The sequence below is a fragment of the Gopherus flavomarginatus genome, chromosome 1, assembly GCF_025201925.1.
Source record: "Gopherus flavomarginatus isolate rGopFla2 chromosome 1, rGopFla2.mat.asm, whole genome shotgun sequence".
Lineage (NCBI taxonomy): Eukaryota > Metazoa > Chordata > Testudines > Testudinidae > Gopherus > Gopherus flavomarginatus.
The window spans coordinates 130,636,363-130,655,838 of NC_066617.1; the positions used below are offsets into that span (position 1 = coordinate 130,636,363).

General features: G+C 42.0%; 1 protein-coding gene across 13 annotated transcripts in view; it reads right to left on the reverse strand.

The window, feature by feature from the left end:
- The window catches only part of SCUBE1 (signal peptide, CUB domain and EGF like domain containing 1), a 316,316-nt gene that overhangs the window by 91,831 nt on the left and 205,009 nt on the right, over positions 1–19,476 (reverse strand). For all 13 annotated transcript variants that reach the window (XM_050924757.1, XM_050924748.1, XM_050924721.1 and 10 more), the window contains one exon: positions 3,613–3,735. In XM_050924757.1, coding sequence (XP_050780714.1) covers positions 3,613–3,735 — 123 coding nt within the window. The remainder of the gene's footprint in view (positions 1–3,612; positions 3,736–19,476) is intronic.

Below are 19,476 nucleotides of genomic sequence, written 5' to 3' on the forward strand. Positions count from 1 at the left end.
TGCCCACAGTCCCACCCCTTTCTGCCCCTTTCCCAGGGCCCGCCCCTGTTCCACACAAGGTCCCCCCCCATACTCTCCCCCCACTGCAGCCCCGCAACTCCTCTTGCTCCTTTCTGCCACGCCCGCCACACCACGGCCCCAAGACCAGAGAAGCTCTGTCCCCATGCCATGTCCCCAGGGCCACAGAGGGGAGTGAGAGCTCCACCTCTTCCAGGGTTGGAACGGGGGTCCGGGTGCTGGGGCTTCCCCCCCTACCCGTGATTCTGCGGGGGACCAGGGTTGGGGCGCTGGGGCTTCTCCCTCACGGCTTGCCTGGCGCTTCTGCTGGAGAGGGGGGTCAAGTATGGGGGCATCCCCTGCCGCCCCATGGCTTTTGCCAGGGTCAGGGGCTGCCCCTTCTACTGGTACTTTTCTGTAACTAAGAAACTAATACTCATGGACACAATTAGAGCCTGATTCTGTAGCCCTTAATATGGCAAAATTCCCATTCATTTCAATGAGCATTTTGAGAAAGGATTGCAGGATCGATACCTTAATCTGCAGATGAGCCTCTATAATAACCTTCCAAATTAAGGGGGGCATCTAAACCAGATGCATTTAGAACAGGACTAAAAACAAAAAAGATACATTGATTCTGAGTAAAACAGAGCAACAAACACATTCCCTTCATTACTGATTCCCAAATCAACTCTTCAAATATACTAATTCGTAACCAAAATGCTTCTTTCCTTATAAAATGAGATCTTCAGATGGAAGGCAATATTGAATGCAACATAAAAGTTACAACAACAACAATAATAATAATAACCATTAAGAATAGGAAAAATAAATTTAAAATTATAAACAACATGAAGGACAACATGCTCTTCCATAAATAGAAATTAAAGCTCTGTGATTCACATTATAGAAGAGCTAAAACACCCAAAATAAGCTTCCATGAATGTCTCAACAACACTTTTAAGGTTAGCCTTTCCCAGCAATTACCAGAAAAAACAGAAAGATTTATAATGTAACAGTCACCAACCTCAGAACACTTTTTTCTCCAGTGCCTACCATTTAAAGCTATAACCATTTCCACTGACCAGATTTTCTCCACAGAGTACAAAACAAAATACAGGTGATTCACACTTCAGTGATTCCTCGATCTCTATTAGCTTCCCTTCATTCATCATCAGCAGTCATACTGATCGCAAGAGTTCACCAATTATCTCTTGAAGCACCAGACAGGAGCTAAATAATCACAAATCACCCTCTTCCTCAAAACAAGCATCATACTGTATTGTTGTAATCTGTCTGTAGGGCCTAAATACCTAAGGCATCAAACAGGAAAAAACTTGCTTCTCCCCCATTTCACACTATGATGAACCAAAACTTCTGTGACTGGAGCAATTTCTCTGTCCCAGGAATCCTTTGGACTTGTAGTGATGTACCTGCTACAGCAATAAATTAGGAACAAATTGACATGTCCAGTCAAAGCACTGGCCAGAGGATACAAAGGTCCACCTCAGACCACTGGAAATGTTCATATTTTCAGGCCAGCTCCCTGTCTGATCACATGACAGGGAGAAGAATGGTTCAGATATCACTTTAGGAAGGGTAGCCAAAACTCGCGTCTTTACACTTTTTAATTTGATTTTAAAATATATTAAGTTTTGGCAAATTACAAACACGTCAGCTGTAATATCTAGTACTAATCAATTCATCTTAGTAACAGTAGATATATTTTTACTTTGTCAAATTCTAATATCAATTATGAAAGCTAAGAGGATAAAACTAATCCAAATCAATTTAATATTTTTTTTATTAATTTAAATGTTTAACAGCACTTTAATCACATATATCAGACCAAAAGGGATGTGGATTAAAAAAGTTGTGAGCAAATAAAAGGAGGATTTTAAAATGGGGAAAAAACCATCACCTTCTTAAATACAGTTTTGTTAATGGCATCCTAAATATAAATGTTCACTATCAACACCCTCTTTCAGAACCCCAGGCACATGGGTAAACCAAACGCAGGTGAACAAGTTCTGACTGTTGAAGCAATGCCTTCATTTTCCTGTTAGCACCCAAAATATCTCATTATTTGTAGGAACATTTAAAAGTCCATTGATAAATCTTTCAGTCATGACCATCAGCTTTATACAAATAAATCCAGTCCTCCTTCTCTTCCTTTGTGCCAGAGCCCGCATAGCAGAAAAATGAGGCTTGATTTCTCTCTCAAGTTTTACACTGGTGTAATTACATTGGCTTCAGTGGAGTGACATTCTATTTAAACCAGAGTGAGAGAAGATCTAGACTCATGGGTTTCAAGTATTACTATGAATTACTGTTTTCTATTATGGCCATTAAATCTATTACCTCCACACCTAATTGTGTGATGAAGAGAGCCTTCCTTTTAAAAAATCGTTGTCTCTATTTTTAATGACTAATTCCACACCTGCCAAACTGTCCTTGTCTGACACAATCCTGCAGGGCTATTTCTGTCTGGTCACGTGGTACAAACTGTGCTAGTCTGTGCTTTGCCCAGCACTAGTCAACTTTGCTGTGACTCTCCTGTGTCTAACCACACAATTAGAGTGAGGTAGGCTTTCCAGACCCTGGCAGTACCAATGAGATGCAATGGAAAGTCTTTTGAAATTGCTTGTGTATCCTTAAAAACAGTTCTCCCTTCTTTTTGTTGATGAGTAATGGGGAAGTATTGGAAACCCCAAAATAATAATACTGTTTAGTACTATATATATCCCGTTACACATTCCAAATGCTATGCAAACATTCACTTACTAATAGAGATGGGCATCTCCTGCAAAACAATTTTCATGAATATTTCCTCACATTTTAAAATTATCCTCCCTCTGGCTTCATACATTCACCTTTTCTATTATTTCCTGGGAACATGTTAGCAGTCGAGTTTTATTTGCACAAATGTTTGCAGAAATTGAATTGTAAAGGTGCATGGATGAGTTTGCTGGAAATGGGTATTGCTCATCTAGTCGAGAAACAGAAACAATACCATGTGACTCATCTGACCAATGACAACGCATGCAGGAAATAATCAATATAAAATATATGAACTGTTTTTTTAATTCTTACAGTATCCCTATGAGGTATGTAAGTAAGTCTCTTTATCTTCATTTTACAGATAGGAGGATTAAGACAGGCCAGATTCTTATCTCAGTTCTAGTACTATAAACCCATTGGCCTACTCTGGATTTAACCCAGCATAACTGAGATAAATACCAGGCCCAGAAAGGTTATAGGAGTTGCCCAATGGCACACAGCAAATTAGCGGAGAACTTGGATTAGAACGCAGGGCTCCCTAACCTGTGCTTATTCCACTACATCACACTGATGCTTATGCTTCAGCTAGAATGACTACAATTGCATGCCATTCCTATGACTAGAGACATTAAAACCTAGACTGGACGTAGCACTAGAAATGACAATGTAAAAAAACTCCTGTATCGGCCCCTAGAGAATAGTTACCTAATAGATCTTCTCTGGCTTAAAATTCTATGACTTGTGATTACAATCGGCAATAGAAATGATTTAAAAACAAATAGATTCATTCAAATTAAAGATTCACTTTATAAAAACAGAGTAATAGAATATTACCTTGGCAGGTTCGTTCATCTGTTAGTAGTTTATAGCCCTTCTGGCAGCTGCATTCAAAGCTACCAACAGTATTTCGGCAGAAATGGTCACAGCCACCATTGTTTACCAAACACTCATCAATGTCTGTAAGGAATGGATGGGAAAAGATTAGTTTACTTTCTAGAATAATGATAGGAATATGGGAGCTTGTCCAGTTCCCAGCTAGACAACTGTCTGATTAGAAATAGTATGTATGCAGTGTTGTTGTAGCTGTGTCGGTCCCAGGATATTAGAGATACAAAGTGGGTGAGATAATATCTTTTATTGGACCAACTTCTTTTGGTGAGAGAGAGACAAGCTTTTGAGTTACACAGACCTCAAGAAGTGCTCTGTGTAAGCTCCAAATCTTGTCTCTCTCACCAACAGAAGTTGGTCCAATAAAAGATATTACATTACCTACCTTGCTTTAAAAATAATATCACCAATACATTCCCTCCTCCCACTCTTATTGGCAATGCTAATAGAGGTGAAGGATTGAATGGTCCTGAAGACTGAACTACTTCTGTCTCGTAGAGATGGTACCTTTAGATCAATCTGGCTGAGGTACTTTGGTGGAAATAGGCAGGGATGCATACGCTTCTGCTGCCCAGACATACCTTCTCCTGTGGATACACAGAAGACTTTAGTCTCCATAGCTGTCGGTTTAGAACCTTTGTTAGGAACTAAATTCACATGAAAAATTGAAAAAATGATTAAAAAATATGAGAGAGACAAGATGAGTGAAGTAATATCTTGTACTGGACAAACCTCCATTTGTGGAAGGGACAAGTTTTCAGGTTTACACAGAGCTCTTACACAGAGTTGGTTCAATAACCTCACTGACCTTGTCTCTCTAATATCCTGGGACCAACATGGCTACAACCACACTTAAGAAAATATATGATTTTTACCTCTGGTGTAAATACAGGGTCCACTGAATACCATTAGTCCCTGTGTCTACCTTTCCTAATTCACTGTTAATGCAGAGAAGACTTTGAATTAGTGCATGTTGCTGTTTGTCGCTTGCTTATGTATGCAATATTCTCATTAACTCCATTTGGGAGTCATGTGCATATATGAAGTGGAGAATCAAGTGTGTCACTTAAAATAATTACCCAAGTGTTATGAAGGGCTCTGTCAGAACAGATCAGCTTCCTTTGTCAAGCTGGAAGCTCTACTTCCCTGCCCCAACTTTTCTAAGAAAAGCTTTCTCCCTTCTCCATCCCGTTAAGCCTTGCATAACAGAACTATCATACTTCCCTGAACCTCCATTGCAATATCTGCCATTCTAGCTGTTCTCTCCCAGATTAAGGACTGTGGGTTCACAACTCATTAGAAAACAGCTAATTGTTAAAGGGAACAAAAGAGCTAACTATATGCCTTTCTTTGAGATTGTATACAATAGGCGAGGTAACATGTTATACACACATACACACACACACACACACACGCACAGAGCAGCATATTCTTCTGTGAAGGAAACAAGACCTGACATGATCTTGGAGAGTGATTTTCCCAGTGATCCAGGAAGCCTCTTACCAGCAAAGCTTGGAAACTTTTAGGAATATCAATTGGCCATTTAAAAAACAAATCCTGCTAAGAGCAAGCCTAGGTGTTAAAAGAATGATTGCATAGAAATGGAAATCTGCCAAAGATATGAATAGGGCTGCTGAGTGAGCTGGTACAGTTAGAAAGAATTACTTTGATATATAGGAGAGAGAGGAAGATTTTGAGGTGATTATTTTTAAGAAATGCTTGGTTAAATTATTATTAATACCTGTATTAAGCAAACAAGTAAATGAATCTTTAAAAAGACATATAATTACCGTGAAAATGTAGGGTGGTACATATAAGTAGTTATGCCTATTACTGTGTAATATTTCTGGATATATACAGCAACAAAATATGACAGCAGAAGAATAACTGTGTTAGAACTTAAACCTGGATCATGTACAGTATATAATTTTAGATAGATAGATAGATATAGATATAAACTTTTAATCACTAGGAGCCAGATTCTCTTACTCTTTCTCTTAGTAGTACCTTTCTCCAGGTGTAGTCCCACTGGAGACAACAGAGTGAGGTACTGTTCAGTGTGAGTAAAGGAGGCAGATGCTTGCACTGCATTTACAGTTAGAGGAGTTCTCTCATTTGATACTTACATGACAAATACAAAGGAGGAAGACATTGTGATCCAGTGAGTTAATACCAAAAATTCTGGGTGTAAGGGTGAGCCTTACTGTGAGCTCGATTCTTAAACCCTATTATTAACGTGGAGTAGTACCTTACATTGCAAGTTGTCCTACTGATTTCAATGGGACTATTCATAGAATAATATACTACTCAATGGGAGAAATGGCAGAATCAATCCTTATGTGATTTTTGGAAGGCGAGTTGAATTCTTTGTGCGTAGGCAACACACCTATAAAACTGAGTTAACAGAAGAAGCCTTACTTGCATGTTACATGCAAGCTGAGCTTTCCAGGTTGAATCAGTGTAAAAAACAATTGGAGTGAGTTCTTTGGCTATACATTTTCAAACTTGAGTGCCTGAAGTCAGGTGTCTAAAACAGTAGCTTTAGGCTTCCAAATCTGAAAATGTTGGCCTTAACAAAGAGAAACCCTGACTGCACTTCAGAATATCATGACCCTAAAGACTAGAGACATATCCCATTTGATGTCAAATTGTGGCTAAAACAGTCCCGTCTCAATAAAATCAGCACCAATACATCACAAGTCCTATTGACTTATTTCCTCTGCAAGTGCTTCCAGTCTTATTAATGATTCTTTCCAATCCCATTCTGCAGAGTTGCGATTGCTTTACAGATCTCATGATGAAAGACCATCACTGTTCAAGACCAGGAGATCCTAACCATCAAGCTTTTCTAGGGCATATATAACTACAGATTATAAAAATCTCCAAGAGGAGTTAAAAATCTTAGCCAAAAAGGAATTCCTGATCATATGTTAACTATAACATGCCATGTGCTGTACACATAGTAGTTACCCATCACGAAGAAGGTATCTCTTACTCATGGTACGCACACTGTGATATCTGAGCTGCTACATTGCCTATATTCTGAGCATATGTTCTCTGAATAGGAAATCACTGCTGAGTCTCAGACAACATGTGGGTAACTGTGGTGAAGGACTGACTGATGACCATTGTATTTCACCATGTTCAATACCAAATTCTAGTAGCATTTAGCTTTCCTCTCAGGGTCTGTGAAGATGATATGGGATCTAAATAAAACTTTCCTGAATCAGAGGGTAAGATCTTAAGCTAGTGTAAATCAATGGAGCGTCCAATGAAGTGGGCTGTAGCCCACGAAAGCTTATGCTCAAATAAATTTGTTAGTCTCTAAGGTGCCACAAGTACTCCTGTTCTTTTTGCAGATACAGACTAACACGGCTGCTACACTGAAACCTGTCATTAAAAATACAGCTTTCCAAATTTATACCAGCAGAGAATCTGGAACAGGGTTTGTCCAAAGAAGAGAGAGTCCAAAGAAGGAGAATGTCTCCCCTATTCCTCACATGACTTTGGTACTTTTTAGTCCTTTTAGTTGAAATACTGGCTGTGGGGGTGAGTTTTCGTGCGGCCTTTCAAAACCAGGACCTTCAAAACACAATGGAGGTCAAAACTGTTAACTGCAAAAACATTTTAAAAAGCATAAATAGTGCCATGTCTCTGCTTTCACTGTATTTCTTTCCATGGGCATAACAAGATTGACAAGGTATATAAAAATTATTTCACTCTATGGAGAGCAGAGCATTGCTGCATTTCACTTGAAAGTGAACAGTATCCAACCATATCATGTCTGACTGGTTCATATAAATTGCACCAAGCCTATATCCCCACTATTTTTCTTTCCACAGCTATAAATAACTCTTGTTATGAGGCATGTGAAAATAACAAATGGTTCTGCTTGTGTGAAAGGGTGAAGGCCCCATTTATCTTTAAACTGATTGGTGCCCAACCTCAGTGTGTCCAAGTGGTTGACGTGAATTGCACCAGGGTTCTAAAAAAATTTCTATCCTTCGCTGAATCTTCTATATTCACATAAATCATGGAAGGAAAAAAATGGTGGGAACTGATCATTGAATACTCGACATTTAGGAAAATTCCTGCACTTGTTACTCAGTCACACATTCCAGTGAAGTTAATGGAGCTTTGTCTGAATGAGGACTATTAAACTGCATTTGATTTTAGCATGTATCATTTTCAGGTGGTAACAGAGATTACATTCAAGAGGTTTCAGTTCTCTCCCTTTTTCTCTTTCCACAGCCTTCTGTTCTGCAGTATCCCAAGGAATGTGAAAATGCAGAAATGGTGCACTCTTCCACAGGGGTGGGTCTTAAAATGCCTTGAAAACTGAAGTGTTTGGAGATTGCTTTGCTCAGACAACCTGCCATTCATTTCAAATATGCAGGCTAAGGTGTGTGATGGGTTTACAATGTATTAATAATGAAACCCCGAAGGCGCTTTTTTTATTGCAGTAAGTCAGCATTATTAAGAGATCCTTTACTCATCCACGTGACTGACACACCACAAACGCTTAATTATAAACACTGAGGAATATGTAGCAAGGTAGAAACGGAAAATACACTACAGATAAAAACCACTACGGCACTAGAACGTACTAGTCAAAGGAATATCAGTTCATACTTATTATTTTGTGGAAGGAGGGGCATAGGCAACAGCTTCTGCACTCAAATGTCTAAATAAGTCTCATTAACTCCCGAAGTGTCTCATTTCTCTCTCAATAATTTTTATAAAATTAAGATAAAATAAAATTTAAAAATGTGGTTAATACAAAGGTAGAAAAATCACCTTGAATGATATCATTATACTTTAGGAGAAATAAATTTAACGATTAGATTTAGATATGGGCATGGATCAAAACTCCTGCATCCAAACAACCCAAACCATTGCAAGATTTTGGAGCCAGAATCAAATTTTACAAGCTGCCCCCTATTTCTGTCTTGGGGAACAAACCAAAGCCCTGTTTCTTTGGAACACCCTTAAAGTGGGGAAAATTCATGATTCAGACTTTGCAGCTCAGGCCTATCTCAAACTACATTTTTAAATTGTGGCTCAGACCCTGCCATTCTTCTGCTAGTGCAGAGCCTACAGCCTTTTGCACTCCCCTCCCAAAATCAGTTAATGAAGGTTCAAGGGTCTGTATATGTGATCCAAATGCAGGATCAGGGTCTTAATCTTTTGCGATTGACCCACTATTTTGGTGAATGAATCCAAGTACAATTTTTAAAATGCTGCTTTTTTGTAAACATTTTGTAAAGCTTCATCTATTCTTTATAATCCTTCCAAACTAATTTTAGATGAACGGCATAGGGAGAGGAAATATGATTCTGAAATGTAGAATTGCTTTATACATAGGATTGTCCTCAATTGTCTTAGGAACTTAAAATGGGAGTTGGGTGGAGGGATAGTTTTAAAAAAAACTACAGAAAACACAAATGTCTTGTGATAAGTTGCATGGCTTCAAATTGACCAGAGGGAACGGCCAGTCATTTGTTGTTTTTCTTTTCATGTTTTTGTGAAGATGAATGGAGATGACTGGTGCTGTGTGACTAAGATCTGCTCAGCATAATTCATGTAGGTTTGCAAATGTTTGGAATGCCCTGGTTTGGATCAGATTTGTGTAAGTGTGGGTTTACACAGCCAAAATTTTGCTTTGCTATATGCTGGAGAATAAGTTAAAAAGTACAGTTTTTTTGGATATCATAGAATTTAAAACTTTACATAAACTGGTTAAAGGGCCCTGAAAGGGCAATCAATGTGCAATCACCACTTCTTTCTTAGACAGATACCTGACAACAACAATTCACAAAGCAAGCTTGTATGCTGGAAGTGAGTCTCTTCGTTTCAATGGCTGGACAAATATTTGAACTGCATGTGTCTGTCTAACCCTTTACAGTTTTAAAATGCTATCACACCCAGAAAACAATGTACTCCAAGACCAAGCTCAAATGGTTACAAAAACTTCACACTCCGTGTTACATTGATTAATGACAGATTATCAGGACTAATAAGGCCAATATTAGAATATCCATGATGGGACAGGAGAGGCAGAGGGATAGGAGGGGGAGTGACAGAAGGTACTGATACTCAGTCACAGGAGGAGGGTAAGTCACTCTGTTTTGGCCTATTTGACACTTTTTGGCCTTAACAGTTAGTCCGGCGTGCCTGATGCGCTCAAAGACCTTTTCCAGGTGTAGTAGGTGTTCGGGCCAGGAGTCTGAAAAAATGGCCACATCATCGAGGTAGGCAACTGCAAATTCTCCCAGTCCAGCTAGTAGACCATCTACCAGCCTCTGGAAGGTGGCGGGTGCATTTCGAAGGCCGAAAGGAAGGACATTGAATTCATACACCCCCGCATGGGTGACGAATGCTGACCTCTCCTTGGCAGGTTCATCTAGCGGTACTTGCCAGTACCCCTTGGTTAAGTCTATTGTAGAGATGAACTGGGCACGTCCCAACTTCTTCAATAGCTCATCGGTGCGTGGCATTGGATAGTTGTCCGGACGAGTTACCGCATTTAGCTTACGGTAGTCCACGCAAAAGCGTATTTCCCCATCTGGTTTGGGTACCAGAACCACTGGAGATGCCCATGCACTGGTAGATGGGCGGATTATACCCATCTGTAGCATGTTCTGGATCTCCCGTTCTATAGCAGCTTGGGCATGAGGAGACACTCGGTAGGGTGGGGTTCTGATTGGGTGAGCATTACCTGTATCAATGGAGTGGTATGCCCGTTCAGTCCGTCCTGGGGTGGCTGAGAACAATGGGGCGAAGCTAGTGCACAGCTCCTTGATTTGTTGCCGCTGCAGACATTCCAGGGTGGTTGAGAGGTTCACCTCTTCCACGCCACCGTCTTTTTTTCCGTCGTAGTAGACACCGTCAGGCCACTCAGCATTATCTCCCTGGACTGTAAACTGACAAACCTGTAAGTCTCTGGAATAGAAAGGCTTGAGAGAATTAACATGGTACACTTTAGGCTTCAGTGAGGAATTGGGAAATGCTATGAGGTAGTTTACAGCTCCCAGGCGCTCTTGGACCGTGAATGGCCCTTCCCATGATGCTTCCATCTTATGGGCCTGTTGCGCCTTCAAGACCATAACCTGGTCTCCTACCTTGAAGGAACGTTCTCTGGCATGTCTGTCATACCAGGCCTTTTGCTCTTCCTGAGCATCCTTTAGGTTCTCTCTAGCAAGGGCTAAAGAGTGTTGGAGGGTGCTTTGTAGGTTGCTTACAAAGTCCAGAATGTTAGTTCCTGGAGAAGGCGTAAACCCCTCCCATTGCTGCTTCACCAACTGTAATGGTCCCTTAACCTCGTGACCATACACAAGTTCAAATGGTGAAAACCCTAAACTGGGATGTGGTACAGCCCTGTAGGCAAACAGCAACTGCTGCAACACTAGGTCCCAATTATTGGAGAATTCGTTGATGAATTTACGTATCATGGCCCCCAAAGTTCCATTGAACCTTTCCACCAGGCCATTGGTTTGATGGTGGTACGGGGTGGCAACCAAGTGATTCACCCCATGAGTTTCCCACAGTTTTTCCATGGTCCCTGCCAGGAAATTAGACCCTGAATCTGTAAGGATGTCGCAGGGCCAACCTACCCTGGCAAAGAGGTCTGTTAAGGCCAGGCACACAGTGTTAGCCCTGGTGTTGCCTAGAGCTACTGCTTCTGGCCATCGGGTAGCAAAGTCCACTAAAGTCAGTACGTACTGCTTTCCTCTGGGCGTCTTTTTTGGGAAAGGGCCCAGAATATCCACAGCTACTCGCTGAAATGGGACCTCAATTATGGGGAGTGGCTGGAGAGGGGCCTTGACCTGGTCTTGAGGCTTTCCCACTCTTTGGCATACCTCACAAGACCGGACATACTTGGCAACGTCCTTGCCCATCCCCTCCCAGTGGAAGGACTTCCCCAACCGGTCCTTGGTTCTGTTCACCCCAGCATGGCCACTGGGATGATCATGGGCTAAGCTTAAGAGCTTCCCCCGGTACTTAGTTGGAACCACCAACTGTTTTTGCGGCTGCCATTCTTCCCGGTGTCCACCAGAAAGAATTTCCTTGTATAAAAGTCCTTGGTCTATAACAAACCGGGATCGATTAGAAGAGCTGAGAGGCGGTGGGGTGCTCCGTGCCGCCGCCCAAGCTTTCTGAAGGCTGTCATCCGCTTCCTGCTCAGCCTGGAACTGTTCCCTTGAGGCTGGGGTCACCAGTTCTTCCTCAGACTGTGGACTTGGGCTTGGTCCCTCTGGAAGCGATGTAGGTGATGGGGTTGTTTCCGTTGCTGGTGAACCGCTCTCCGCTGGTGCACCTGAGGGTATTTCAGGCTCTGGCTGAGCCTTTTGGGTATGGCTGTCTTTTGCTTCTGCCAGTTCTGGCTCGCTGGCGCCCTCTGGCGTTGAGTTTGAAGATGTGGTTGCACTTGCTGGTGCTGGTTGCTGTTCCAGTTCCGGGCCTGGGACTGGAGATGTTGTGGCTGTTTCAGTGGTTGGCATGGAATCCGGGTCCACTACCTCTGTCTGGGTCTCTGGTAACACAGACGGGGCCTCTGTGGACGGCTCAGGAACAGGAATGGGTCTGGAAGCTTGCCTGGTTTGGCTACGTGTAACCATTCCCACTCTCTTGGCCCGCCTCACCTGGTTGGCCAAGTCTTCCCCCAGTAGCATGGGGATAGGATAATTGTCATAGACTGCAAAAGTCCACATTCCTGACCAGCCTTTGTACTGGACAGGCAGTTGAGCTGTAGGCAAGTCTACAGCTTGTGACATGAAGGGGTAAATTGTAACTTTGGCCTTTGGGTTGATGAATTTGGGGTCAACGAAGGATTGGTGGATAGCTGACACTTGTGCCCCCGTGTCTCTCCACGCAGTAACCTTCTTTCCGCCCACTCTCAAATTCTCCCTTCGCTCCAAGGGTATTTGAGAGGCATCCGGGCCTGGGGATCTTTGGTGTGATGGTGGTGTAATGAATTGCACTCGCATGGTGTTCTTTGGACAGTTGGCCTTGATATGTCCCAGTTCATTACACTTAAAGCATCTTCCATCTGATGGGTCACTGGGCCGAAGTGAGTTACTGGAGACTGGTGAGGTTGAAGGGTAGGGTATTTGTGGCTTTACTTGGGTGGTATGTGGGGTCTTTGGCTGTCCTCGGTTGTAGGGTTTATGGTCTGTGTGCCCCCTGGGGTAATCGTTCCCCTTGACAGTAGCTTTTTTGCTTTCTGCCAGTTCCATCCATTTGGCTCCAATTTCCCCCGCCTCAGCGATATCTTTGGGATTTCCATCTTGTATGTACCGTGTGATGTCTTCAGGAACACCATCCAAGAACTGCTCCATTTGTATGAGGAGGTGCAGTTCTTCCAAGGTTTGAATGTTGTTTCCTGTTATCCAGGCCTCATAGTTTTTTGCAATGTAGTAGGCGTGTTTGGGAAATGACACCTCTGGTTTCCACTTTTGGGTTCTGAAACGCCGACGGGCATGATCTGGGGTTATCCCCATTCTGTATCTGGCCTTGGTTTGAAAAAGTTTATAGTCATTCATTTGCTGCTTAGGCATTTTAGCTGCCACCTCTGCTAAAGGTCCACTGAGCTGTGACCTCAATTCTACCATGTACTGGTCTTCGGGAATGCTGTACCCAAGACAGGCTCTTTCAAAATTTTCCAAGAAGGCCTCGGTGTCATCACCTGCCTTGTAGGTGGGAAATTTCCTGTGCTGTGGAGCAATAATTGGCGCCGGCTTGTTAGGGTTGGCTGGCACATGCAGCCCAGCTTTTGCCAAGTCCAGTTCATGTTTTCTCTGTTTTTCCTTCTCTTCATTCTCTTTTTGTTGTTTTTTCCATTTCTTTTTGGTGCTTTTCCATTTCTTTTTGGTGCTTTTCCATTTCTTTTTGGTGCTCTTCCATTTCTCGGCGGTGGGCCAACTCTTCTTCTGCTTGTTTCCTTCGGTAGGCCACCTCTTCTTCTTCTAGTTTTTTTGTGTGTGCTGCCTCTTGGGCTGCCTGTTCTCTTTGGAAGGCTGCCAGTTTGATGCTTTCTTCCTTTTCTTTCATCTCCATCTGTCGCCTGTGTTCAGCTTCTTTGTATTGCTCTTCGGCCTCAATTTTTGCCTTAGAAGTCATGATTCCTGTTTTCTTGTGTTGGGGTGCCCTCCGGTGTTTATCTTCTGAACTGCAGGTTCTCTGTTGCCTCCTGAAGTCTGCCTAGCAACAGTGCCTTTAGCTAATCTTCAATGTTAAGTAAACCTGAAAAACCACTTTATTTGCATTTATATAGTGCTGGTAACGACTCTCAATGGGAGTGCTATTGTGTGACAAAAGACCCTTAACAGTCTCTTAATGGCTTCTCGCTTAACATGCAAGCCACAAACTGCCAGAGAGAGCAGAAAAAAAAATTCTCTCTGGTTCCCTTTTAAAACCAACTGTTTCTCTCTGCTAAAAAGCCCTTAGCAGAGAAAAGAAAAATATAATATTCCTACTGGCTTCTGGATTCTGTCTAGATCCCACCCGCTGCCACACCATATCATAACCTTAGTCCCAGATTTGGACCTTAGCGTCCAAAATATGGGGGTTAGCATGAAAACCTCCAAGCTTAGTTACCAGCTTGGACCTGGTACTTGCTGCCACCACCCAAAAAATTAGAGTGTTTTGGGGCACTCTGGTCCCCCTGAAAAACCTTCCCTGGGGACCCCAAGACCCAAATCCCTTGAGTCTCACAACAAAGGGAAATAATCCTTTTTCCCTTCCCCCCTCCAGGTGCTCCTGGAGAGATACATAGACACAAGCTCTGTGAAACTACACAGAGTGACTCCCCCTCTCTGTTTCCAGTCCTGGAAACAAAAAGTACTTTCCTATTCCCCCAGAGGGAATGCAAAATCAGGCTAGCAATCCAACACACAGATTTTCCCCCTGATTTCTTCCTCCCACCAATTCCCTGGTGAGTACAGACTCAATTTCCCTGAAGTAAAGAAAAACTCCAACAGGTCTTAAAAGAAAGCTTTATATAAAAAGAAAGAAAAATACATACAAATGGGCTCTCTGTATTAAGATGATACAATACAGGGTCAATTGCTTAAAAGAATATTGAATAAACAGCCTTATTAAAAAAGAATACAAATTAAAGCACTCCAGCACTTATATTCATGCAAATACCAAAGAAAAGAAACCATATAACTTACTATCTGATCTCTTTGTCCTTACACTTAGAAACAGAAGACTAGAAAGTAGAAACTACTTCTCCAAAGCTCAGAGAAAGCAGGCAGACAGACAAAAGACTCAGACACAAACTTCCCTCCACCCAAAGTTGAAAAAATCCGGTTTCCTGATTGGTCCTCTGGTCAGGTGCTTCAGGTGAAAGAGACATTAACCCTTAGCTATCTGTTTATGACAACAATGTACTCCAAGACCAAGCTCAAATGGTTACAAAAACTTCACACTCCGTGTTACATTGATTAATGACAGATTATCAGGACTAATAAGGCCAATATTAGAATATCCATGATGGGACAGGAGAGGCAGAGGGATAGGAGGGGGAGTGACAGAAGGTACTGATACTCAGTCACAGGAGGAGGGAACCAACCAGCTTCAGGCTGGAAAGGAAGGTCGCAGGGGTTCCTACTGGATTCCGGGTCCATTCCAGCCCCTCATAAGACTCAGATTTTAAGGTCAGAAGGGACCATCGTGATCATCTAGTGTGACCCCTTGCACATTGCAGGCCACAGAACCTCACTCACTCCTGAAATAGACCCCTAATCCTCAAATCATGGTTTAAAAACTTCAAGTTACAGAGAATTCACCATTTACACTAGCTCTTTGCTCCTAGGTCCTGCAGCATCTGCTCCAGCCCCTCTGGGTCCTGCTCTTGCCTCTCCTCCTCCCTGGGTCCTGCGACATCCACTCTCTCACCTCTCTCTCACCCCTTCAGCCCCCTGGTATGCATGAGTTTATATGGAGGTGGAGCCCTCATAATATTTCCATTGCAGGGGTGTTACCTCACACTTTCACTGCCCCTGTCCTGGATAATTACATCTAATTTGTCCAGGGAGTGGACTATCTTACTAATTTTTCCTAACAGTTTCTCTTTTTCCCCATGTCACTGTCGTACCATCTCTCTGTGTCAGGCCACATCTACACTATGATGGCATAGCTCTGATGCCATAGTTATATGCTGCTGTAATCCCATGGTGTAGATGCAGACAGCAATGGAATGAGTTTTTCTCTCACTGCAGGGACTCCCCCTCCCTGAGTGATGGTAGCTAGGTCAACAGAAGCATTCTTCCATCGACCTAGCTGCAGCTATACCACAGCTATGGCAGTTAGGCATGTGGAGTTTTTCACGCCCCTCAGTGCTGTAGCTATGTCAATCTAAGTTTTAAGTATCGACCAGATCTTGCTCTCCTGCCTTTAAAAGTTGCCAGTCATTTGAAAATCTTGTTACTACAATTGCCCTTGCTGATATAGATATTAGTCTTCCATACTTCCCAACATTCAAAGAGGCTAAAACGGGACAGGTCCTGCCCCCGTGGGAGACGAGAAGCTCGTGTGAGTGTGTGGGGCGGTGTTGAGTGCTGCCCCTGGTGGTGGGAGGAGGTCCTGGAGCGGTAAGGTGGGATGGAGGGAAGATCATGGATGGAGGGAAGACCATGAGAGGGGAGTTCCAGAGTGACCCTATCCACACTCACCCTGGAGTGGCAGCTCATGTGGCACCTGTCCCACAGGGCTGGCTGGGCTTGGCTCCCCACTCCAGGTGTTGCGGCCTGGCCCCAGTGCATGGAATTGCAGTGCTGCTCAGGTTTGGCCTGACAGGATGGAAGGGTTTATGGGTTAAAGTGGGACAATCCTGCGAAACATGGAACTGTTGGGAGCTCTGGTTTGCTGATGCATTCTCTACTGAGTTGCTCCCACTGAGTTATGATAATACTTAGCTCTTACATAGCATTTTCCATCAGTAGGCCTCCAAGTGCTTTAGAAAGGAGGCCAATAGCATTATCCCATTTTACAGATTGGGAAACTGAGGCACAGAGCACTGATGTGACTTGCTCAAGATCACCCAGCAGACTAGGGAATAGAACCCAGGGCTCCAAACCCATGCACTATCCACTAGGCTACACTGCTTAGGCAGTACTTCTGTCACTGGGGCAGAAGGCACAGCTGTGCATTGCACACTTATGTAGAATATACATCAGTAAATAAACATGCATGCAAAATATGATCAAAGTGGCCAGTATTCACGGTATTAAAACTATATGTCAAATAATAGAACTATATTTAATATACGTATCATCTGACAATATATCTGAAATATATTTAACATGTAGGAATTAATGTAAATATATCAACAGCACTGTTCATATTCCATGGGCTATTTTAAATATCAGGAAAATTGGCTAGTTCTGTAATATTTCAAATAGTGTATGTCCAATACATTTTATTAGCTCTACAGGGCCAATTTCTGTCCTCAGCCCGAGTGTTGCAATCCACTGGCTTCGATGGAGTTGCAATGGAATCTAAGTCTGAATTTAGGCTATGCTATTCCTGAAAAACCTCAGGACATTTGTGGTCTAGTGGATTGCACGGAATCAGGTGTTATAGTCCCAGTTTTGCTACTGACTTCTATTAAGAATTTGGGTAAGTCACTCAACATCTCACTGCCTGAATTACCCCATATGCAAAATGGAATAACAATACCTGCCTCTTTAAGCTCAAGAGAGAAACAGTGGTATATAAGGAAAAAATATTGTATTTTTCCATACAGGTTTCATATGAATTTTACTGATATAATAACCAATGTTTTCCTCTTTCCCACCTCAATCTTTATGCAATCTCATTACAAGCAATAATACTTTAACAAAACAGATTCCCCCCCCTTATTTATCAAAGAATATTACTTTTGAGTCTACTCATTTTAAAGTTGATATTGCACAGTTTAATTTGGATGCAATTTTCTTCATTTCCTATCCCAAAGTACTAGTTGTTTAGTGCGATTGCATGCTGTTCAGCAGCTGCTGTGTTTTACCTTGAGGTGGCTGCATTTTGGAGGTGGGTTAAGATCAATACAATCATATTCTGCCTTCAGATACATGCATGCAGGTTCTATTGCTGCACATGTAAGTGTGAATTCAGAATATAGCTCATGGCCTGTAAATTGCTTTACATCTCTCAGGAGGAAATAATGCCTGAATGCTTATATAGTGTCTCCCACATCTGATGATAACAAAGGTCAGCATGCTACAAATTTCAATGCATTAAAACTTCATAACATTCCTGTGAGTTGGGTAAATATTATTATGGTAATTTTTTTACAGATGGGAAAACCAAGATGGGAAGAAGATGATGAATGACTTGCCTAGCATCATACGTGAAGTACAAAACAGCCAGAAAAAGAAATAGTCAAGCACATAACCCAGCTTCCTTGATTCCATTCCTTTAGCCACATCACTATTTTTTTCCTCCCAAGGAGCTAATTAAGTATAATATATGATAATCATTAGCCACCAAGTAGCAACTTAAAAAGTTTTCCATTTAATTAGTTTTGTGGGTTTGGTTGTTCAGTAAGGTATTTCCTTAATTACCAAAATTAAAACTAGATCGGTCAGACAAGGCTGGACCGAATAAAAGTTAAATCCTTCTCTCCTTGAAAACATGATGCCCACAAAGCACACAGCTTTGTGCAAATGTTCTCAGAGCATGGAAAGGTTGAGGCAGGTTTCAACAAATTTCTCTCATGTCACTTTCTCCCTTTTCTTCTGGAAATCTTTGCAATTTCCAGAAGAAACCTGTCTTCAAATACAGATGGTAATCTGTCACACATAGATTTAAATGTCAGTTCTTTACCTTCAGGACATATCCACTCTGACATTATCCACCAATCAATCAATAAAAAAGCCTGCCAGGCTGCCAAGAGATCAATCACCTTGTAAAACAAACATTATGTCCTATTATTTTCTTATTACAGTTAATTCAATTTATAGAGCACAAAAAGCATCGGAAGTGGAAAACTTAAGAGACATTGTCAACATAGTTTAGACCCTGAATTCTAATTTTTTGAAGGGAGGGATTTACTAAGCCTAATATGAAAAGACAGGATTTTCATTATAAAATTTCTTTGAATACATTTAATTTTTTTAATAACTTAAAAACATGTCAGTGCAGTGTTGTCAACTCAAACAACAGCACTGTTTTTGAGACCTGACAACCACCAAAGTGAAATGGACCGGCAAGAGAGTGAAATTAACCCAGAGAGGTTTAATGTCCAACTTGGACATGGTGAGTGAAATGCAAACAACAAACAGTATAAATGTTGGAAAGTTATAAATGTCTAAAATATCAATGTTATTGATAACACTTGGAGAGGATAACACTTGATAACATAAGAGAGGAGGGATGGGCCAGTGGTTAGGTACTAGTTCCCCCTCTGTAAAATGGGGCTAATTGCACTTCCCTATATTACAGTGGTGTTAGGATGGGTACTTTAAGAACTGGGAAGTGCTCTGATGGAATAGTAAGTAGACAGGCAGACTTGCATGGCAATATTAACTTGTATGGGGCTAATATTGCTAATCTTACTATTTACTTTTCAGAGGTACTCGTGTGGCGCTCAATACCACATTATCTCAGTACCTCAGTCTTTGATGTATTTGCATTTCACAGATGGGGAACTGAAGCAGAGAGAAACTAAGTGACTTGTCTGAAGTCACACAGGCAGTCTGTAGTAGAGGAGGGAATTGAACCTGGTGCTAAATTAGTGTCCTAACCATTGGCCCATCCTTTATCTTATCTCTAGTAAGCGAGATTGCTCATGGCTTGCACTAAGCA